At 40.1% G+C, this 15990-nt stretch overlaps 1 protein-coding gene across 9 annotated transcripts in view; it reads right to left on the bottom strand.

Moving 5' to 3' along the window:
• slc23a2 (solute carrier family 23 member 2) overlaps positions 1–15990 on the bottom strand; it is a 69619-nt gene that overhangs the window by 42345 nt on the left and 11284 nt on the right. For 3 of the 9 annotated variants that reach the window (XR_004552744.2, XM_034090318.2, XM_034090319.2), the window contains exon 2: positions 5885–5950. The exons of 5 other annotated variants lie outside the window; for them this stretch is intronic. Coding sequence is in view for 2 of the 4 variants with exons in the window: in XM_034090318.2 (XP_033946209.1) it covers positions 5885–5920 (36 nt within the window). In the remaining 2 variants the exon portion in view is untranslated. Of the gene's footprint in view, positions 1–5884; positions 5951–15990 lie in introns of those variants that run through there. One more of the 9 variants, XM_034090324.2, reaches the window with a different exon arrangement.

Genomic DNA, 15990 nt, shown 5'->3' with positions numbered 1-15990 from the left:
CTGCCAGAGCATGTGAGAAAACTAGAAGCATGGCTGAAAGAGGGAGTGAAACTGCCGCTGCGCCTCGGCTTGTTGACAAAAAAGACGCCAGAAGTCTGTGAACGAGCCAGAAGTCAGGTGTTCAGAGCAGAGCTCCCTGTCGGAGCGGCAGAGCATGATGTGCACTGAAAAGTTTTTCTGTCGCAATATTATCGTTGAGCAAACTTAACTAGCAAACTAGCATCACTATCTGCTAACGTTAGCTTTAGCCTTCGTTTTCTATTAGTTTTTTCATAGGGTATAAACGGAGGTGGTATAAATATATATCTTGTACTTGAGTAAAAGTAGAAGTACCAGAATGTAGGAACAATCCTGCATTCAAAATGATCCTCAAATAAAAGTACAAAAGTATTATCATCAAAATATAGTTAAAGTAGCGACAGTAAAAGTATAAGTACTCAGGTCTTGTACTAGAAGCACCAGAGTGTAGGAATACTCTGTTACAGTAAAAGTAAAAAGTAGCGACAGTAAAAGTAGTCATTGTGCAGATTGGTCCATTTCAGAATAATATATATGATGTGTTTTATAATGATTGATCATGAAAGTGTTCTCAAAGCTGGTGAAGGTGCAGCTAGTCTGAATGACTTTGTAGACTGCAGGGTAGCTGGTGGATTTACTCCAGGTGGAACTAAAGTCTGATTCAACACTTGGTTATATTTCACATCATTTGTCCACATCTAAAGTAACTAAAGGTATTAAATACATGTAGTGGAGTAAAAGTACACCATGTACCTCTGAACTGTAGTGGATTAGAAGTACACCATGTACCTCTGAACTGTAGTGGATTAGAAGTACACCATGTACCTCTGAACTGTAGAGGAGTAGAAGTACACCATGTACCTCTGAACTGTAGTGGATTAGAAGTACAAAGTAGCAAAAGAAACATTGAAATACTTAAATAAAGTACAAGTATCTCAAAATTGTACCCAAGTAGTACTTGAGTTTATGAACTTAGTTACTTTACACCATTGACCATAAAGATAGAAAGACTAAGCCTTGCACAGAGGCATGAAAATACATTTTCAAAATGCTCAACAGTGCTGCCAAAATGTTAAACTCACTGCTACACAATTAAAATAAATGCTTTTATATATATTTATATTAGATGTGACTCTTTGGCGTTTCTGTTCTTAGTAACACTGCTGCTTTAGTTGTTCTGACTGCTAAAATCATCTGTTATTCCTAATTTTAAAGCCGATATTCTGTGGGTCGGGGGCTCGGATCCTTGTCACCTTTTTCATACCTGATGAGTTTGCATCCCTGATTATATTTAAGACTGTTTCCCTTTTTTTAAGAAAAGTATCGAAAAAGAATCGGAATCGCAATTCTTGACTTGGTATCGGTATCGAAACCAAAATGTTGGTATCGTGACAACACTATGAGGTAATGACGAGACAAGACACACCTGGGTTAATTACAAATGGGTACACCTGGAGGAGAAACGATAAGGACTACAAAACCATAACAGGAAACTACAGCTAGACATGACACATCACACTAGGAGCGCCTGATCAGGGCACAAACACATAACAACATGTTTTACATCTATTACAGGGTGAATCTTAAACTGAAACTTGACTTTAAAGCAGGGGTGGGGAACCCCCGCCCCCCGGGCCGTATACGGCCCGCGAGACCATTTGGTGTGGCCCTCGAGGTAATTTATAAACACACGCAAAAAAGAAAATAAATTAAGAAATCTAGACCGCAAAATAATTAAACAAGCGAGTACCTGTTTTTCCTGGCAACGGTCATGGTCCTTGAACACAACACGAGCATCACGTGGTATATGTCTCGTCTGACAGGGGTGCAGTTCTGACGGAGAGCACCAGAATGCCGCTCCAGGACTTTACAAATTGCAGCACCCATAAGGAGCCGTACATATGCTGCAGTTTTTGCGTGGCTGTGTCTTTAGTTGAAAGCCTAGTGGATATCGGTTCATCTGTCATACTGATCATACAGTCAATAACTTTGTTGTTATTAGCATCTGGTTAGCTAGCTATGCTAACGAATATAAGAAGCTTTTTCTCCAACCAGTGAGGTAAAGGCACATCTTTATATGATCATTATAGTTATACAAAAAAAACCAGGTATAAAATACTATATGACAGTAAAAACAAGTTGTTATTAATAAACAAGAATACAGTTTGAAAGGAGAGTGATTTGGAAAATATTCATAAAGAAAAAGTAAATCTGCTTACAGTTCTGTTTCATATGGGTGTTGAGATGTATCCATAGATCTCTTAATTTTGCTCTCAAAGTGCACCAGATTGATGCTTTCAACTTCCCGGAGCATGTACAGTGCAGGATTTGTTACCAGGTTGTGTTGGCACCACACGCTAACACAACCAATCTCTTTAATCATCTGAAATACAACCACAAAGTGCAATACGACCGGGCAATAATACAACAAAAAGCAGATGCCCGCTCGACTTCATCCACCACATCATCACAGTCATCGATTCAGGACACATTGTACAGAGCAACGGCCTACGCGACGAGCTCGCAGAGACACAGAGATATTACAGGTGCCATTACATTTCACATCGCTAAAGATATGTGCCCAGTTAGCACTGTTAGCAACCAGGGCTTTAAGAAACATGTCAACATGTTGGACAAGCGTTACGCGATGCCGTCTCGGTATTATTTCAGCAGGTCTGCGCTGCGTGCGCTATATGACAAATGCCGTGAGTTGAGAGAGATGTGGCTTCAGCTGACTACTTTGCCACCACAACAGACCTATGGTCTAGCCGAGGGGTGCTCAACCAGTCGATCGCGAGATGTGTCTAAAAATAGAACAACAATATTCTGTTTTATCGTTAATGTCCTGTAACATAATCTTCCTGTGCCAGAATAATGCAATTGAACGCATCAAAGCTTTGTGATTGGCCGGCGTCACCCCATGTGTCGGGGCGTGGCTGAGGGTCTTCAGTACAGGTGGCTTGTCACCTGTCTGCGCTCGTCTCTGAAACCAGACCATGTAAACAGGCTGGTGTTTCTGGCAAAACATCTTTAAGAGATGACATGAGCAGCCCTACCAGCATTTGCCATGGTGGCCTAAACATTTTTATTTGGTCTTAAATTGTAGTTCAACATTTATTTCTTGTTACTTCTGGACCGTGACGGTTGGCCAGCCTTCAACGTTTAACTGAGTGGAATAATGAATATGTTTTACCAAAATGTTGGCTATATGTTAAGGAGTTTTCAGTATGTTGTGACAGTGCACTGCAACATATTTAATTTATTTTGGTCTAATTTATTTTTATTTATCATATTAATAATATATGTTTAGTATGGTTTTGGAAGTGCGCTCCAACATATTTGTTGATCTTGTTTATTGGTAAAATATTATTTGTTTTAAAGTTCAATAAATGGTCAATGAATAATCGTGATATCAATTATTGACCCAAATAATCGTGATTATGATTTTTGCCATAATCGCACAGCCCTAGCATTTGCCCATATCTTGTGTCCATATCTTTCTGTTTGGTGGTCATGCCACAACCGTGCACGTGCATGCATGCGCGAGTCATGGCAAGATATCTGGACTAAGGTTGCTTTTTCTTTGCAAAGCATGAAAGAAAGGCCAAATGAATGGGCTGTGATTTTTAAGCAGAGGTCAATAATTTGTAATTTGAAGTTTCATGTAAGTTTAGTTATTTCGCTCGTAGCTCGGGCCGTGGGGGTGCTAGAGACGGAAGCACGTTGATGCGACCTTCCTAGCCGGAGATATGGCCGCATTTTACAATAAACTTTCGTTGGGTCGCTTAAAAACAAATATCGCAAATCGAAATCGCAATATTTGTCAGAAAAATCGCAATTAGATTTTTTTTATTTATTTTTTTACAACATAGGACCGAGAGTCGCACATCAGGGTTTCTGTTAGCCGGTAATTACCGGTTGTTATCTGGTGAAATTCATTAAAAACCGCTAAATTCAAAACCTGTAGGTCAAAATGTCTAATTAGGGATGCTCCGATCGATCTACCGCCGGTCATTATCGGCCGATATTCACTCTTAATAGTTTGATCGGTGCTCTCTATAAAGGCCGATCAGGAGAGCTGGATCTGATCGATATGGACATAAACGCAAGTGAAGTATAACCGGACCCGAGAGAGATCAGATGCTGCATAATCACCTGAAGCCCCGCCGACTGTTGAGCGCGCTGCATGAGAAACTGACGGGCTGTCAGGAGAGAGAGAGGGAGAGGGGAAAAGAGAGGATCCGTTTCTCCCGTGTTATTATCCAAAGTTAATGTAAACTTTTGAATAATGTACTTCATCTACGACAAGTAGTTTGTTTGAATGTAATAATTATGTTGTTTGTTGTATCATTTATTGAAAAATGAATCTGAAGTTTTCGATCTGTAACGATTATAAACTGAAGCAATATAAAAAGTAGCCTACTCCCATTAACTGAGTTTTAAACATCAGCATATCCTGTCATAGTCCGGTGATTACTAGACCCTCCAGAAAAACGTGATTCTGCGATCGCAGAATTTACCGCATAATCAGCAAAATGGCGCATATTTTTAAAAGGCCGCATATTTATCAAAAGGCCGCATAATCCCCGCATTTTTCCACACAAAGTTGAGGGGAAAAAAATGAACTCGTCTTGACGCAAAGTAGTGATGATGACGCGACGTCATCAGCCCGCGCATCACAGAAGGCAAACCGTCGTGTGAAAGTGTGGAATTCACACACCAAGATGAACAAATAGAATGCATCACATTTACCCACGAACATTTCAGCTAAAGACCGGGCAAAGCAGTACCCCGATGTCTTGCACGAAAGTGGGGGGGAAACTGTTCTGCACCCCGTGCAACTGTGTGTTGGAGTATAAAAGGAAATCGACCGTGAAGACCCACTTCGATTCGCTCAAACATTCAAAAAGGCTTTCTGCTGCTGCGGACAAGACGCCCAAACAATTGTCGTTCACCGAGGCATCAACCTCCAAAACCGTTTCGAGGGTTGCAAGAAACGAAGTGAGTAGCCTACAAGATTGAAGCTGATCAGATAACGAACGCGTAAATGAAAACAGAATGAGTCGGAGAAGTGTGTGTGTGTGTGTGTGTGTGTGTGTGTGTGATTAAAATAGCCCAATTGCTTTTACAATAAATAAACATTGAATGTGTTTAATTGAATAGTAAATAGTAAACTTTTATTTATTTGTGCTGTCTTTGTATACATGTGTGTGGGTATGTACACACATGTATGTATGTATATGTGAGTATATGGGTACATGTATTACTGTTACTATTCTTTATTCCCTTATCTATTAATTTTCTTTTAATATTATCTTCTACATTACTTTACTTTTACCTATACATGTATCTACTTATTTAGTAGTTATTTCATTTACTAGCTAGGACCGGGAGGGAAAGGGGGAACAAAAAAATAAATATTGACTGTATAAATGTAAACTCATTGTGCCTGACTCAAAAAGAAAAAAGAGGGTTAACGTTAGTGGCAGGTTGTGTGTGAGAGAGAATAAATAAGACAGCCCAATATTTAAAAACAAATCTTTTCTTTTTTTGGTAGATTTGTGAGGCCTGGTTCGCCACGTGCACTGCTGTCAACATTCCACTGTCTAAGAGTGACCATCCTGCAATGAGGAAATTCCTGAATGACAAAGTAATCAATGGCGGAGCCATTCCAGGATTTCACCAGCTTCAAGAGAAATACTTGGGAGCAGTATATGAGAAGGAAAAAGAAGAGTTGAAGACTCTTCTTGCAGGAAAACCTGTTTCTGTGATATTTGATGAGACACCAGATGTAGAGGGGAGATGCGTGCTGAACATCCTGCTTGCACCACTCAAGAAGGATCATTCTGGTCGGATCTTGGCCTACCTTGCAGACACCGTGTTCCTTGAGCAGTGCAATCATTCCACTGTATCTGTGGCTGTCGTGAAGTGCCTACAAGAATACAGAATTCAAAATGAGGATGTGATTGTGTTTGACACAGATAATGCAGCCTACATGAAGAAGGCATTCAAATCTGCTCTGCAGGCGCTGTACCCCAACTCACTGCACATCACGTGCATGGCACACATAATGAACCTCATCGGTAATGCCTTCCGCAAACCTTTTGTTCAGTTGAACAGCTTCATGATGAGTTTCTCCCAGATGTTCTTCAATGCTGGATCACGCAAGAGAAGATATCTCTGCTTCATGACAAACAAGCTGCCAACAAAAAAGGTGACCATGCCTCCAAACCCCTGTGCAACACGGTGGAACTCCTGGTTCTTTGCAGTACAATACCACAGAGTACTTTGGACTGTACAAGGAGTTCATCGAGATGGAAACACAGGTAAATAAATGTGTAACTTCACATAACAGTAATTATCCCTTTCTCCACCAATTAGGCCCCTTACACCTACACACACAAACATGAATGTGTTAATTATATCAACGTAAAATGTAGTAACATTTAAGCCTTACTGTATGTTTGACCTAATCACTTTCTTTCTCTTTGTGATTTTCATTCACAGGTGTGTGGCAGAAGTGTACCACAGTCTGTGGAGAGACTCCAGGACATGCTTCAAGACCCAAACCTGCCTCAGTCCCTGAATGTGCAGATCAATATCATGGCTGACAAGTGCAAACACATCCTCAATCTACTAGACATCTTCGAGAGCAGACGCCCAGTGACCACAAAGATCTTCAATTATCTGGAGGATCTGCAGGTGGTCTTTGCTGCCAATAAAGAGATGCAGTATGAGGTATGTGACGAATACTTCAAGGAGTTTGACCTGCCACGCCGCACAAAGACCGAGATCCTCCGCACAGTTGGCGAGGCATACGTTAATGCTGAAGAAAAGCTCACCAAGTACATGTCCGATGGGCAGCCAGCCATAGAGTTTCTCCAGGAGGTCAGGGTGTTTGATCCTCGTCACATCACATTCCTAGATGACTCTGTAGAAAGCTACAAGGCCATTCCAGGTTTCACTGACGTGCCAAGACATGAATTTGATTCTTATTTTACAGCCCTGGGTCCAGCAGCACTCAGAGCTGCACTGTCTGGCGTGGTGGATTTGGATGTGTTCTGGGATGGCGTACAGGAGAGACTTCCTGTACTGTCTTCCTTGGCCCACCGATACAAAGATGCTGTCTCCAACTCAGCCGATGCTGAACGCATATTTCCGCATATTACGCAACTTCCCGCATATTTCGCAACTTTACGCAACTTCCCTCAATATCACCGCATAAAATCACATAAAAACCCCGCATGTTTCATCGCATAATCAAGGATTTTAGCCCGCATAATCAATGATTTTAGTTTTCATTGACAAAAAGTAGACTAAAATAATTAGTTTTCTTTGACTAAAATAAGACTAAAATGCTCAGACTTTTAGTCGACTAAAACTTGACTAAATAAAAACAGGATGAAGGTGACTAAATATGACTAAAACTAAAAAAGGAAATTTAACACAGGACTAAGACTAAAACTAAATTAAAAAATAGCTGACGAAATTAACACTAATCATAACAAACATTATTTGTAAGAAAGTCCATGAAGCTCCCCCAGATATTTTCGAAAATTGCCAGCTTTCCTTTAGTAATGTATGTTAGTTTTTCTAAAGCGACACATGCTGACAGATCCTGACAGAAAATATGTATTCATACTAGGTTTGTTCAGATTTTTCCATTCTATAGCTATTGCCCTCTTAGCTTGTAAAAGACAAGTCTATAAGTGCACGCTCACTCTTCTTAGAAACAAAGTCTTTTGGATAAATACCCAGGATGCACAACTTTGGCTGACAAGGGATTTTCAGTTTTGTTATCTGGTTAATTATGTTAAGAACCTCCTTCCAAAAACTATTGACCACATTACATTCCCACAAACAGTGAAAGAGTGATCCTTTAGCATCGTTACATTTAAAGCAGGTGTCTGGGGTATTGGGATTAAAGTGATGTAGTTTTGATGGCGTTATATATGTTCTTAAAATCCAATTGTATTGTATCAACTTAAGCCGTGTGTTGATTGTTTGTGTTTGAGCCTTCAGGCACACTTCAGACCATTCTTTTTCAGAGACTTCCTCTTGTAAATTAAGCCTCCAGCTTTTAAGTTTATCTTCTGAAAATTCAGGTGACTTGTCTACAAAGATTTTATAGAGCAGCGATAGCTGGCCTCTACCAACCACGTGTTTAACTGTAATGTCTTCCAGCATTGAGAGAGGTGGCTGAGTGAGCGGTTTTGAGATGCAGAGATAAAATGTCTTATTTGTAAAAACTTAAAGAAGTGCTTAGAAGGAATATCATACTTTTCTTGTATTTCAGTAAATGACATTAATTTTCCATCATTGTACAAATCGGTAATCCTGCTTAATCCCTTGTTCGCCTAAGTCTTAAAACCAGCATCTTCTCTACCAGGTATAAATTGACTATTGCCCCATATGGGGGTGAAACCTGACAGTGGGGGGGTGTCCCCTATATATCTTTGGACCTCATGCCAGATGTGTATGGTATTTCTTAGAAAGGTTTTTTTTGTGTTTTTCCCTAGCTTCTTTGGCTCAGAAGAATAAAGATAGCTAATAAGCGATAACCCCTGAGCTGAGCATGCTTCAATCTTGACCCACGCTGGAGCTTCCTCTGGGGAGAAGTAGCACATGGCTGCTCTCAGTTGTGCTGCCCAATAGTACCAGCGTAGGTTGGGCAGTTTTAGACCCCCTCTGTCATAAGGCAAGTAAAGTAGGGTAAAACGGAGCCTAGAGCGTCTATTATTCCAGATAAAGTTGGTAAATATTTTCTTAAATTTTTGAAAAAATGACTCTGGTGGGGGTAAGGGGATTGATTGGAACAAATAGAGCAATTTGGGTAATGTATTCATTTTTAAGATGTTAACACGACCGATTAAAGAGATTGGCATTAAGGTCCATCTGTTAAGCGATTCTACCACAGAGTCTACAACAGGGTTATAGTTGGCTGGAACCAGATCATTCATTTCAGGTGTGATTTTTATTCCTAAATAGGTGAATCCTTCTCTATGAGCTAAAAAGGGAGTTTGTATTCTAGGTTGCTGCCTCTCTTGTTCATTTAGATAAAGTATTGAAGATGTATGCATATTTATTTTGTAGCCTGAGATTTCCCCAAAGGTCGTAATTAGTTCTAACAGAGATGGTATAGAATACTCAAGATTTGATAAAAAAAAGAACAACATTGTCCGCATAAAGTGATATTCGATGGTCCAAGTCACCTACTGAGATCCCAGATACAGATGGAGAGTCTCTAATAGCCATGGCAAATGGCTCCATTGCTAACACAAACAGCAATGGGGAGAGGGGGCAGCCCTGACGTGTAGATCTGTACAATGAGAAGGATGTAGAAGTAATATTATTTGTCACCACTTCAGCTGTTGGGTTCTTATATATCGTCCTGATCCATTTGAGAAAGCCTTCGCCTATTCCAAACCTCTCCAACACTTCAAATAAATACTTCCACTCAATTCGGTCGAAGGCCTTCTCTGCGTCTAAGGACAGCAGTGCCATGTTAGGTGACTCTCTTTTTTCATAAAGAATATTTAGTACCCTTCTAACATTGCCTTCCCTGAATAAAACCATTTTGATCATCTTTAATCATGGAAGGCAGTAGTTTGTTTAGGCGTCTCGACAACGTCTTGCATAACATTTTGCCATCTGTATTAAGCAGTGAGATTGGTCTGTACCAGGGGTCACCAACCTTTTTTAGGGTGAGGGCTACTTTCAAAAAATAAAACAAGTCGAGGGCTACTTTACTCCTCTTTTTTTTGTTTTTTGCAGTGTATATATTTAGCACATTTTAACATTATTATATGCTGACCTTTAACTCACCGCCTCATGAGCATGCATGGAAGATTTTTTTTTTTAAATGTTGAAGTGAAATGCATCAATCTGGTGCACTTTGAGCACAACATGAATTTATGGTTACAGCTCTCAACACTCAGATGAAAGGGAGCTGTATTTTCAATAATCCATACATCTTTAGAATATGATCACAACCAATAACAAATCATTTAAACTTGTTTATTCTTATCTTATGTTACCATTCTTTCTTTTTCTTTATGCATATTTTACTAACCACTCCCCTTTTAAACTGTTTTTTTTTACTGTCCTATAGTACACATTGGAATTATTTCTTACTTTATCCATATTAAATAGATAAAGGTGTGCTCTCCCTAGCTCTCTTTCTCTCCGTCTCTCTGTCTCTCTCTCTCCCTCCCTCCCTAGCTCTCTCTCTCTCTGTCTCGCTCGCTCACAAAGGCCGTGTGCTCCTCCGCGGCGATGACGGATTGCGTTAAAAATAATAAACATATTTGTAAAGTGGGGACACAAAGGTGATTTCGAAAAGTGCGGGGGACATGTCCCCAGTGGAAATTACGCCATGCGTGTGTGTGCGTCAAGTACAATAAATATATAAGTTACAACACACAGAGTAAAACTCTGCCCCTCATGTGTTGTATAGGCTCGCATGATAGGCTGTGTTCAATGGGGCTGATGTGTAGTGTAGATTCTGCCAGAAGGAAAATCAGCAGGGAGGTGCCACATTGGTTTTCTTCCCGACTGCAACGCTGGTCCCGCAAATCAAGCAAGAACGTGATTGGTCGATATTCATTGTGGGGGTGGGGGAGGGGTGTTATAGAGTTGTAGTAAGTAGATAGAGTTCGCTATGATTTAGGTTTTGTTTATGCATAGGGTAGATTCTTTTAATTACATTTCCTTTTTTGTTTTGTGTATTTTATACATTTTGGATTTGCTTGGCAAGCTATTTTTAGAACATGCCCGGCGGGCGACTCACGTTGCCCCTGCGGACGACTAAGTGCCCGCGGGCACCGTGTTGGCTACCCCTGGTCTGTACGATGCACAGTCAGTGGGGTCCTTTCCTGGTTTTAGCATCAGAGTGATTAGTGCCCCTCTAAGAGATGGTGGTAGGTCCTCCTTTTCGTATGACTCCAACAGCATATCCAAAAGAGGCTGTAGTAGCTTATCTTTAAATCGTTTATAGATTTCTATAGGAAGACCATCTGGACCAGCCACCTTTCCCCCCGTCATGCTGGTTATGGCTTCTGAAAGCTCGTCAGTTCCTATGATATGGTCTAGTTTTCCTTTTGAATCAGTTGAAATAGTGGGGAAAACTAATGAACTTAGAAAATGTTCCTGTTGGCCTGAATCTTCATGTTCGGATGTATAAAGTTTTTCATAAAACATTTTAAAAGCCCTATTTATTTCTGCAGGGTCATTTGTTAATTTACCATTTGTTTTAATGCTGTTGATAGCCCTTTCAGATTGCAATTTTTTGATACGCCAAGCCAATATTTTGCCCGCCTTTTCTCCCTGATCGTAGTAGCTTTGTTTTAATCTTAGTAAGCTAGCAGCTGTCTGGTTACTTGATAATTCACTATATTGAGTCCTTAGGACCAAAAGTTTAGCTTGCAGTTCTGGGGAATCTTGGGTAACAATCCTATCCTCCAAATCTTTAATACAACCCTCCAGTGAATTTAATTTGGATTTAAAGGCTTTGTTCTGCGAGCTAGAATAGCTAATAATCATGCCCCTAATGTATGCCTTAAACGCTTCCCAGCGTACAGTTGGAGAGGTTTCGTTAGTATTCATGCTAAAATAGAGGTCAATATGTATTCCTACAAATTCAACAAATGTTCTATCCTGTAGCCATCTGGATTGAAAACGCCACCTAGGTGGATTCATAACAAGATCAGAGTTATTAAACAATAATGAAATTGGTGAATGGTCAGAGAGGACCCTACTGTCATACCAACATTTTGTAATCCTTGACATAAGACCCATAGAAACCAGGAAATAGTCTATACGTGAGTGTGTTTGGTGAGTGGCGGAAAAACAAGAATATTCTCTGGAAGCTGGTTTAAATGACCTCCAGACTTCACACAAATTAAAATCCTGGATCAGTTGTTTAAGGGTTTTCCTTGTTTGGGTGTGAGACAGGTATGTCCCCCTTGATCTGTCTATACTGGGCTCTAGTGCACAATTGAAGTCTCCCCCTATGATATAATGGCTTGGGAGGGAGGATAAAGTTAGAAAAATGTTTTTGAAGAATAAGGGAACATCCTCATTAGGGCCGTATATATTGACAATATTCAAGGTTTCTGTAAGAAGGGTGCCGTGAATATTGGAATATCTGCCTCTTGGGTCAGAGATAGTCCTAATTATGTTAAAAGGAATGGATTTATGAATAAGAGTTAACACCCCTCTAGCATGGGAAGAATAGGAGGCCGCGATGACCTGACCATTCCATCTTTTCTGGATCTTATGAATATCACATAGTGGCAAATGTGATTCCTGTAAAAGCAGTATTTTGGAATTCAACCTCTTAGCTCTATTTAACACCTGCTTGAGTTTCGATAAATTATTGAGCCCACGTACATTCCATGACGTTATCTTAAATTTTGTATTGGAAGTCATATTCTGTTATCTAAACAAAAATACAACAGTATTTAGAAGAAACAGAAAATAACAAAATTCCATAAACACCTGACTGAAATAAAACTGCCTATCAGACTGCTTAACATGACCCCATTTGCTGACCGCAATATGAACAGAAAATAAACACACCATGACATAAAACAAATAAAACAAAACACCCCATGTGAAATTCCCCAAACGAACCTCACCCCTCCCTTTGCTCAAACGATGAGCATCCCTTTCCCTCCTAAAGACTCTAATCATGGAGCTATCTGGTCCACAAAACTGAGGAACAGAATAAATGTCCACAAACAAGTCCCTAAAGTGTCGCTCCGCCCTAATTTCCATACAAACTATAGAAATGTTAACAAAGGGAATGAAAAAAACAAAACACTTCTATAAAATATTTCACTTTTTGTCGATGTTTTCATTCACTAGGCAGCAAGTTTAAAGCTCTTAAAATAAAAATGTATTCATAAGTAAACACTGAGTTTAGCTGCCCTTGTTATAGGATCTAAAATGTGGATTATGAATTTGTTTTATATCTAATGAAAATTATATAAAATGTGAATTTGGGAGTGTAAAGGCATAACTTAGATTTAACCGTTCAAGGACAGCACTTATTCAATTCTTAACAGTATCAATAACAGAAAACACACTTCTTCAACAGCTATATACCAGTGTATAGCCTACATACATATTATTACTGCTAAATACTGCAAAGACAAACCTTTACTTTGACAGTGTATATAGTAGATTTAGTCCTTTTACAGTAACAAGTAATATACTGCAGGCCATTCTTTATGGTAATCTCACCAGGTGCTTTCACGGAACTGTTCAATCTCTGGGCCTCTCCTTGATCTTTTCCAGGAACGTGTGTACATCCGTAGGAGAGGTGAAGAGGTGAGAGTTGCCGTCATGTGTCACTCGGAAAGAGGATGGATATTGTATTCCATACCGTAGACCCATGTCTCTGCACCTCGTTTTAACTCCATCGTAGGCCCTGCGCTTTTTATCCGTCTCCTTAGCGACGTCATGGAAAAACATGATATGATGTTTGTCAAAGTGGATTTTACCCTTTTCATATGCAGCCGACATCACTTTGGTTTTGTCCTTGTAGTTTAAGAACTTAATCAGAAGTGCTCGAGGCGGTGCGTTTGGCTTCGGTCTGCCAGATGGAACTCTGTGCGCCCTTTCAATAGCGAGCGGTGCTGCAAACGAACCGGCACCCAGAATTTCAGGGATCCATTTTTCCAGAAAGGTGCATGCATCCTTCCCTTCAGCGTTTTCGGGCAAGCCTATCAGTCGCACATTAGATCTGCGGCTACGATTTTCCAGATCTTCCATTTTCGCCTCCAAGCTTTCCACCTGTTGTCTCAGATGTTTCGTTGTTTTATTCAGCGCTGAGGTATCGTCTTCCATCGCTCCAAGCCGCTCCTCAGCCTCCGTTAATCGGCCAGAGTATTGTTTTAGTTCGCCTTCGATAGATTGTATTGAGTGTATCACCGTATTAAATTTTGATGCAAAGTCTTCCTTCAGGTCTTTCTTTAAATTGTTGATTGCACTCAGAATTTCACTTGAGGATTTATCCTGCGACAGCTCTTCTCCCGCCTCGTGTTCCATGCCGGGAGTAAGGCCAGGTTGAGACAGCGGTGGCCAATCTTCTTCGGATAAAGTTTCCAAAACGTTGTCCTTTTTAGTTGTTTTCTTGCGTGGAGGCATTAGTAACACCGTTATGATTGTGTAAAATGCGTTTTCCTTTTACCTCCCATGTTCAAAATAGTTAATTTACAATATTAGGGCAGAGCGACGACTGAACTACGTCTGATCAACACCGCGCCATAACTGGAAGTCCCTTTAATATTTTTTAAAGGTTTTCAACCTGAAAGAATCCTAATGTGTCCTTGAAAAGTTGAAATAAAGAAAAGGAAAAAGGATTCCAGTTGTCCATGCGTCCTCTGTTGCCCCTTAAGCCTCTCAAATGTGGGCAAACACTCAAATAAATGCCAAAAATCCAGAGAACTTGACAATACTTATCAGAATAAAAGTGTTAAATAACACTGCTACCTAGTTAATAACTCTACTTTACTCAGTGGAGGCTCGTCCATTGAGGAAAGGGAGGACCATCCTCCCTAAAATTTCAGAGAAAAATTTACTTTGAAGAGAACAATAAATACACCTCAATTTAAAAGATAAGTCTGTTAAAATACAGATAATAGCCCTGGCTTTGGGACTGAAATGGGGCTAGAGAGGACGAGCCTCCCTTTGGGCGGGTCTAGCCAGAGGCTCTGGATTGGGCGCCTATATCATCAGTGAACCAATCAGCGGATCTGACTGCGCATCAGAGTGTTGATGGGGAGGGTTATCAGCGATATCAGAGTTTTTTCTGAACTGGGGAACAGTGGCGCTGCGCCCTCTTACCAAAATAAATTCATTGAATTAGGCTTGGATTATGTTCTGGCCCGCCATCTTGTGGCTCAGCAAAAAATTGGCCCATGGACAAACTTACTTGCCTACCCCTGGTGTAGGGGGTGATTTGGGATTGGGCCATAGTGTGCTTTGGCCATTTAATGTCCTTTTAAGTTAATGTCTTCCATCACAGCACAAATTGACAATTACAAAAGGCTCAGTGTGTAGACGCCAACAGTGGAAGTCTCTTTATTCTGCAGCAAAATTCATATACCAATATCTGCAAAGATAATATACCGATGTGCAAAGGAAAAAAAGTAAATATTGTTTCAGGGCAGACCATGTCAAAAAATAACCAATAACCTATAACCACACACACCTTTACCCGAAACAGTGGGAAGAACCAGCATGACGACGTACTACAGTGTAATCTTAGTCACATGCTGGCAGCAGCAGAAAGAGCCAAGAATCCAGTACGGTGATCCAGTTCACCTCACTGTGCCTGTTCCTTGGCCGACATCCTGTGAGGTGATCCTCTGTATCCATTTAGCCTACTGAGAGTCAGAGAGAGCTACTCTGAACAGCTGCAAAGCTTGTTTTTAAATATATTGACACACTTGCTAGCACATTTTTTTACAAGTCATTTCAACAAGAACCCTTAAAAATTGGCTTTGCTGTACAAGCTAAACTCAACTGCTGATTAACTTCTTCCTTTGTGTTAGTGCACCTTTCCAGTAAAAGTAGAATTACGCATTCATCAGCCTGTTTACAGATTGATTTATAGTAAAGGCAGCTACTCAAGACCCACAGCTCAGTAGCTTTACCTTCATGATGCCCAGTTAAGAAAAGTGGCACTGATGAACCCATGCACCCTGTACATTATGTGTTTGCTGATATAGAAAATAAAAGGCTGCAGAACCATTACTTATAAGGAAATTAGGACAAGGGAAAGATGGGTGGCACACCTTAAATCCAAATGCAAACAGTATTTAATTTAACTATTTCAATAACAAGAACAATACAAAATATACAATTAAGTTAAATGTATTGGTGAAATACATGTGTTTTGTTGTAGCATCTTTAAAAATGATATGCCACTTCTATCAAAAATCTGACAATTGCTTCATTGTTTTT

This window comes from Pseudochaenichthys georgianus, chromosome 9 (genome assembly GCF_902827115.2).
Source record: "Pseudochaenichthys georgianus chromosome 9, fPseGeo1.2, whole genome shotgun sequence".
In the NCBI taxonomy this organism is placed as follows: domain Eukaryota; kingdom Metazoa; phylum Chordata; class Actinopteri; order Perciformes; family Channichthyidae; genus Pseudochaenichthys; species Pseudochaenichthys georgianus.
The sequence above is the reverse complement of the archived record's forward strand: the minus strand, read 5'-3'. Positions and strand labels throughout refer to the sequence as shown.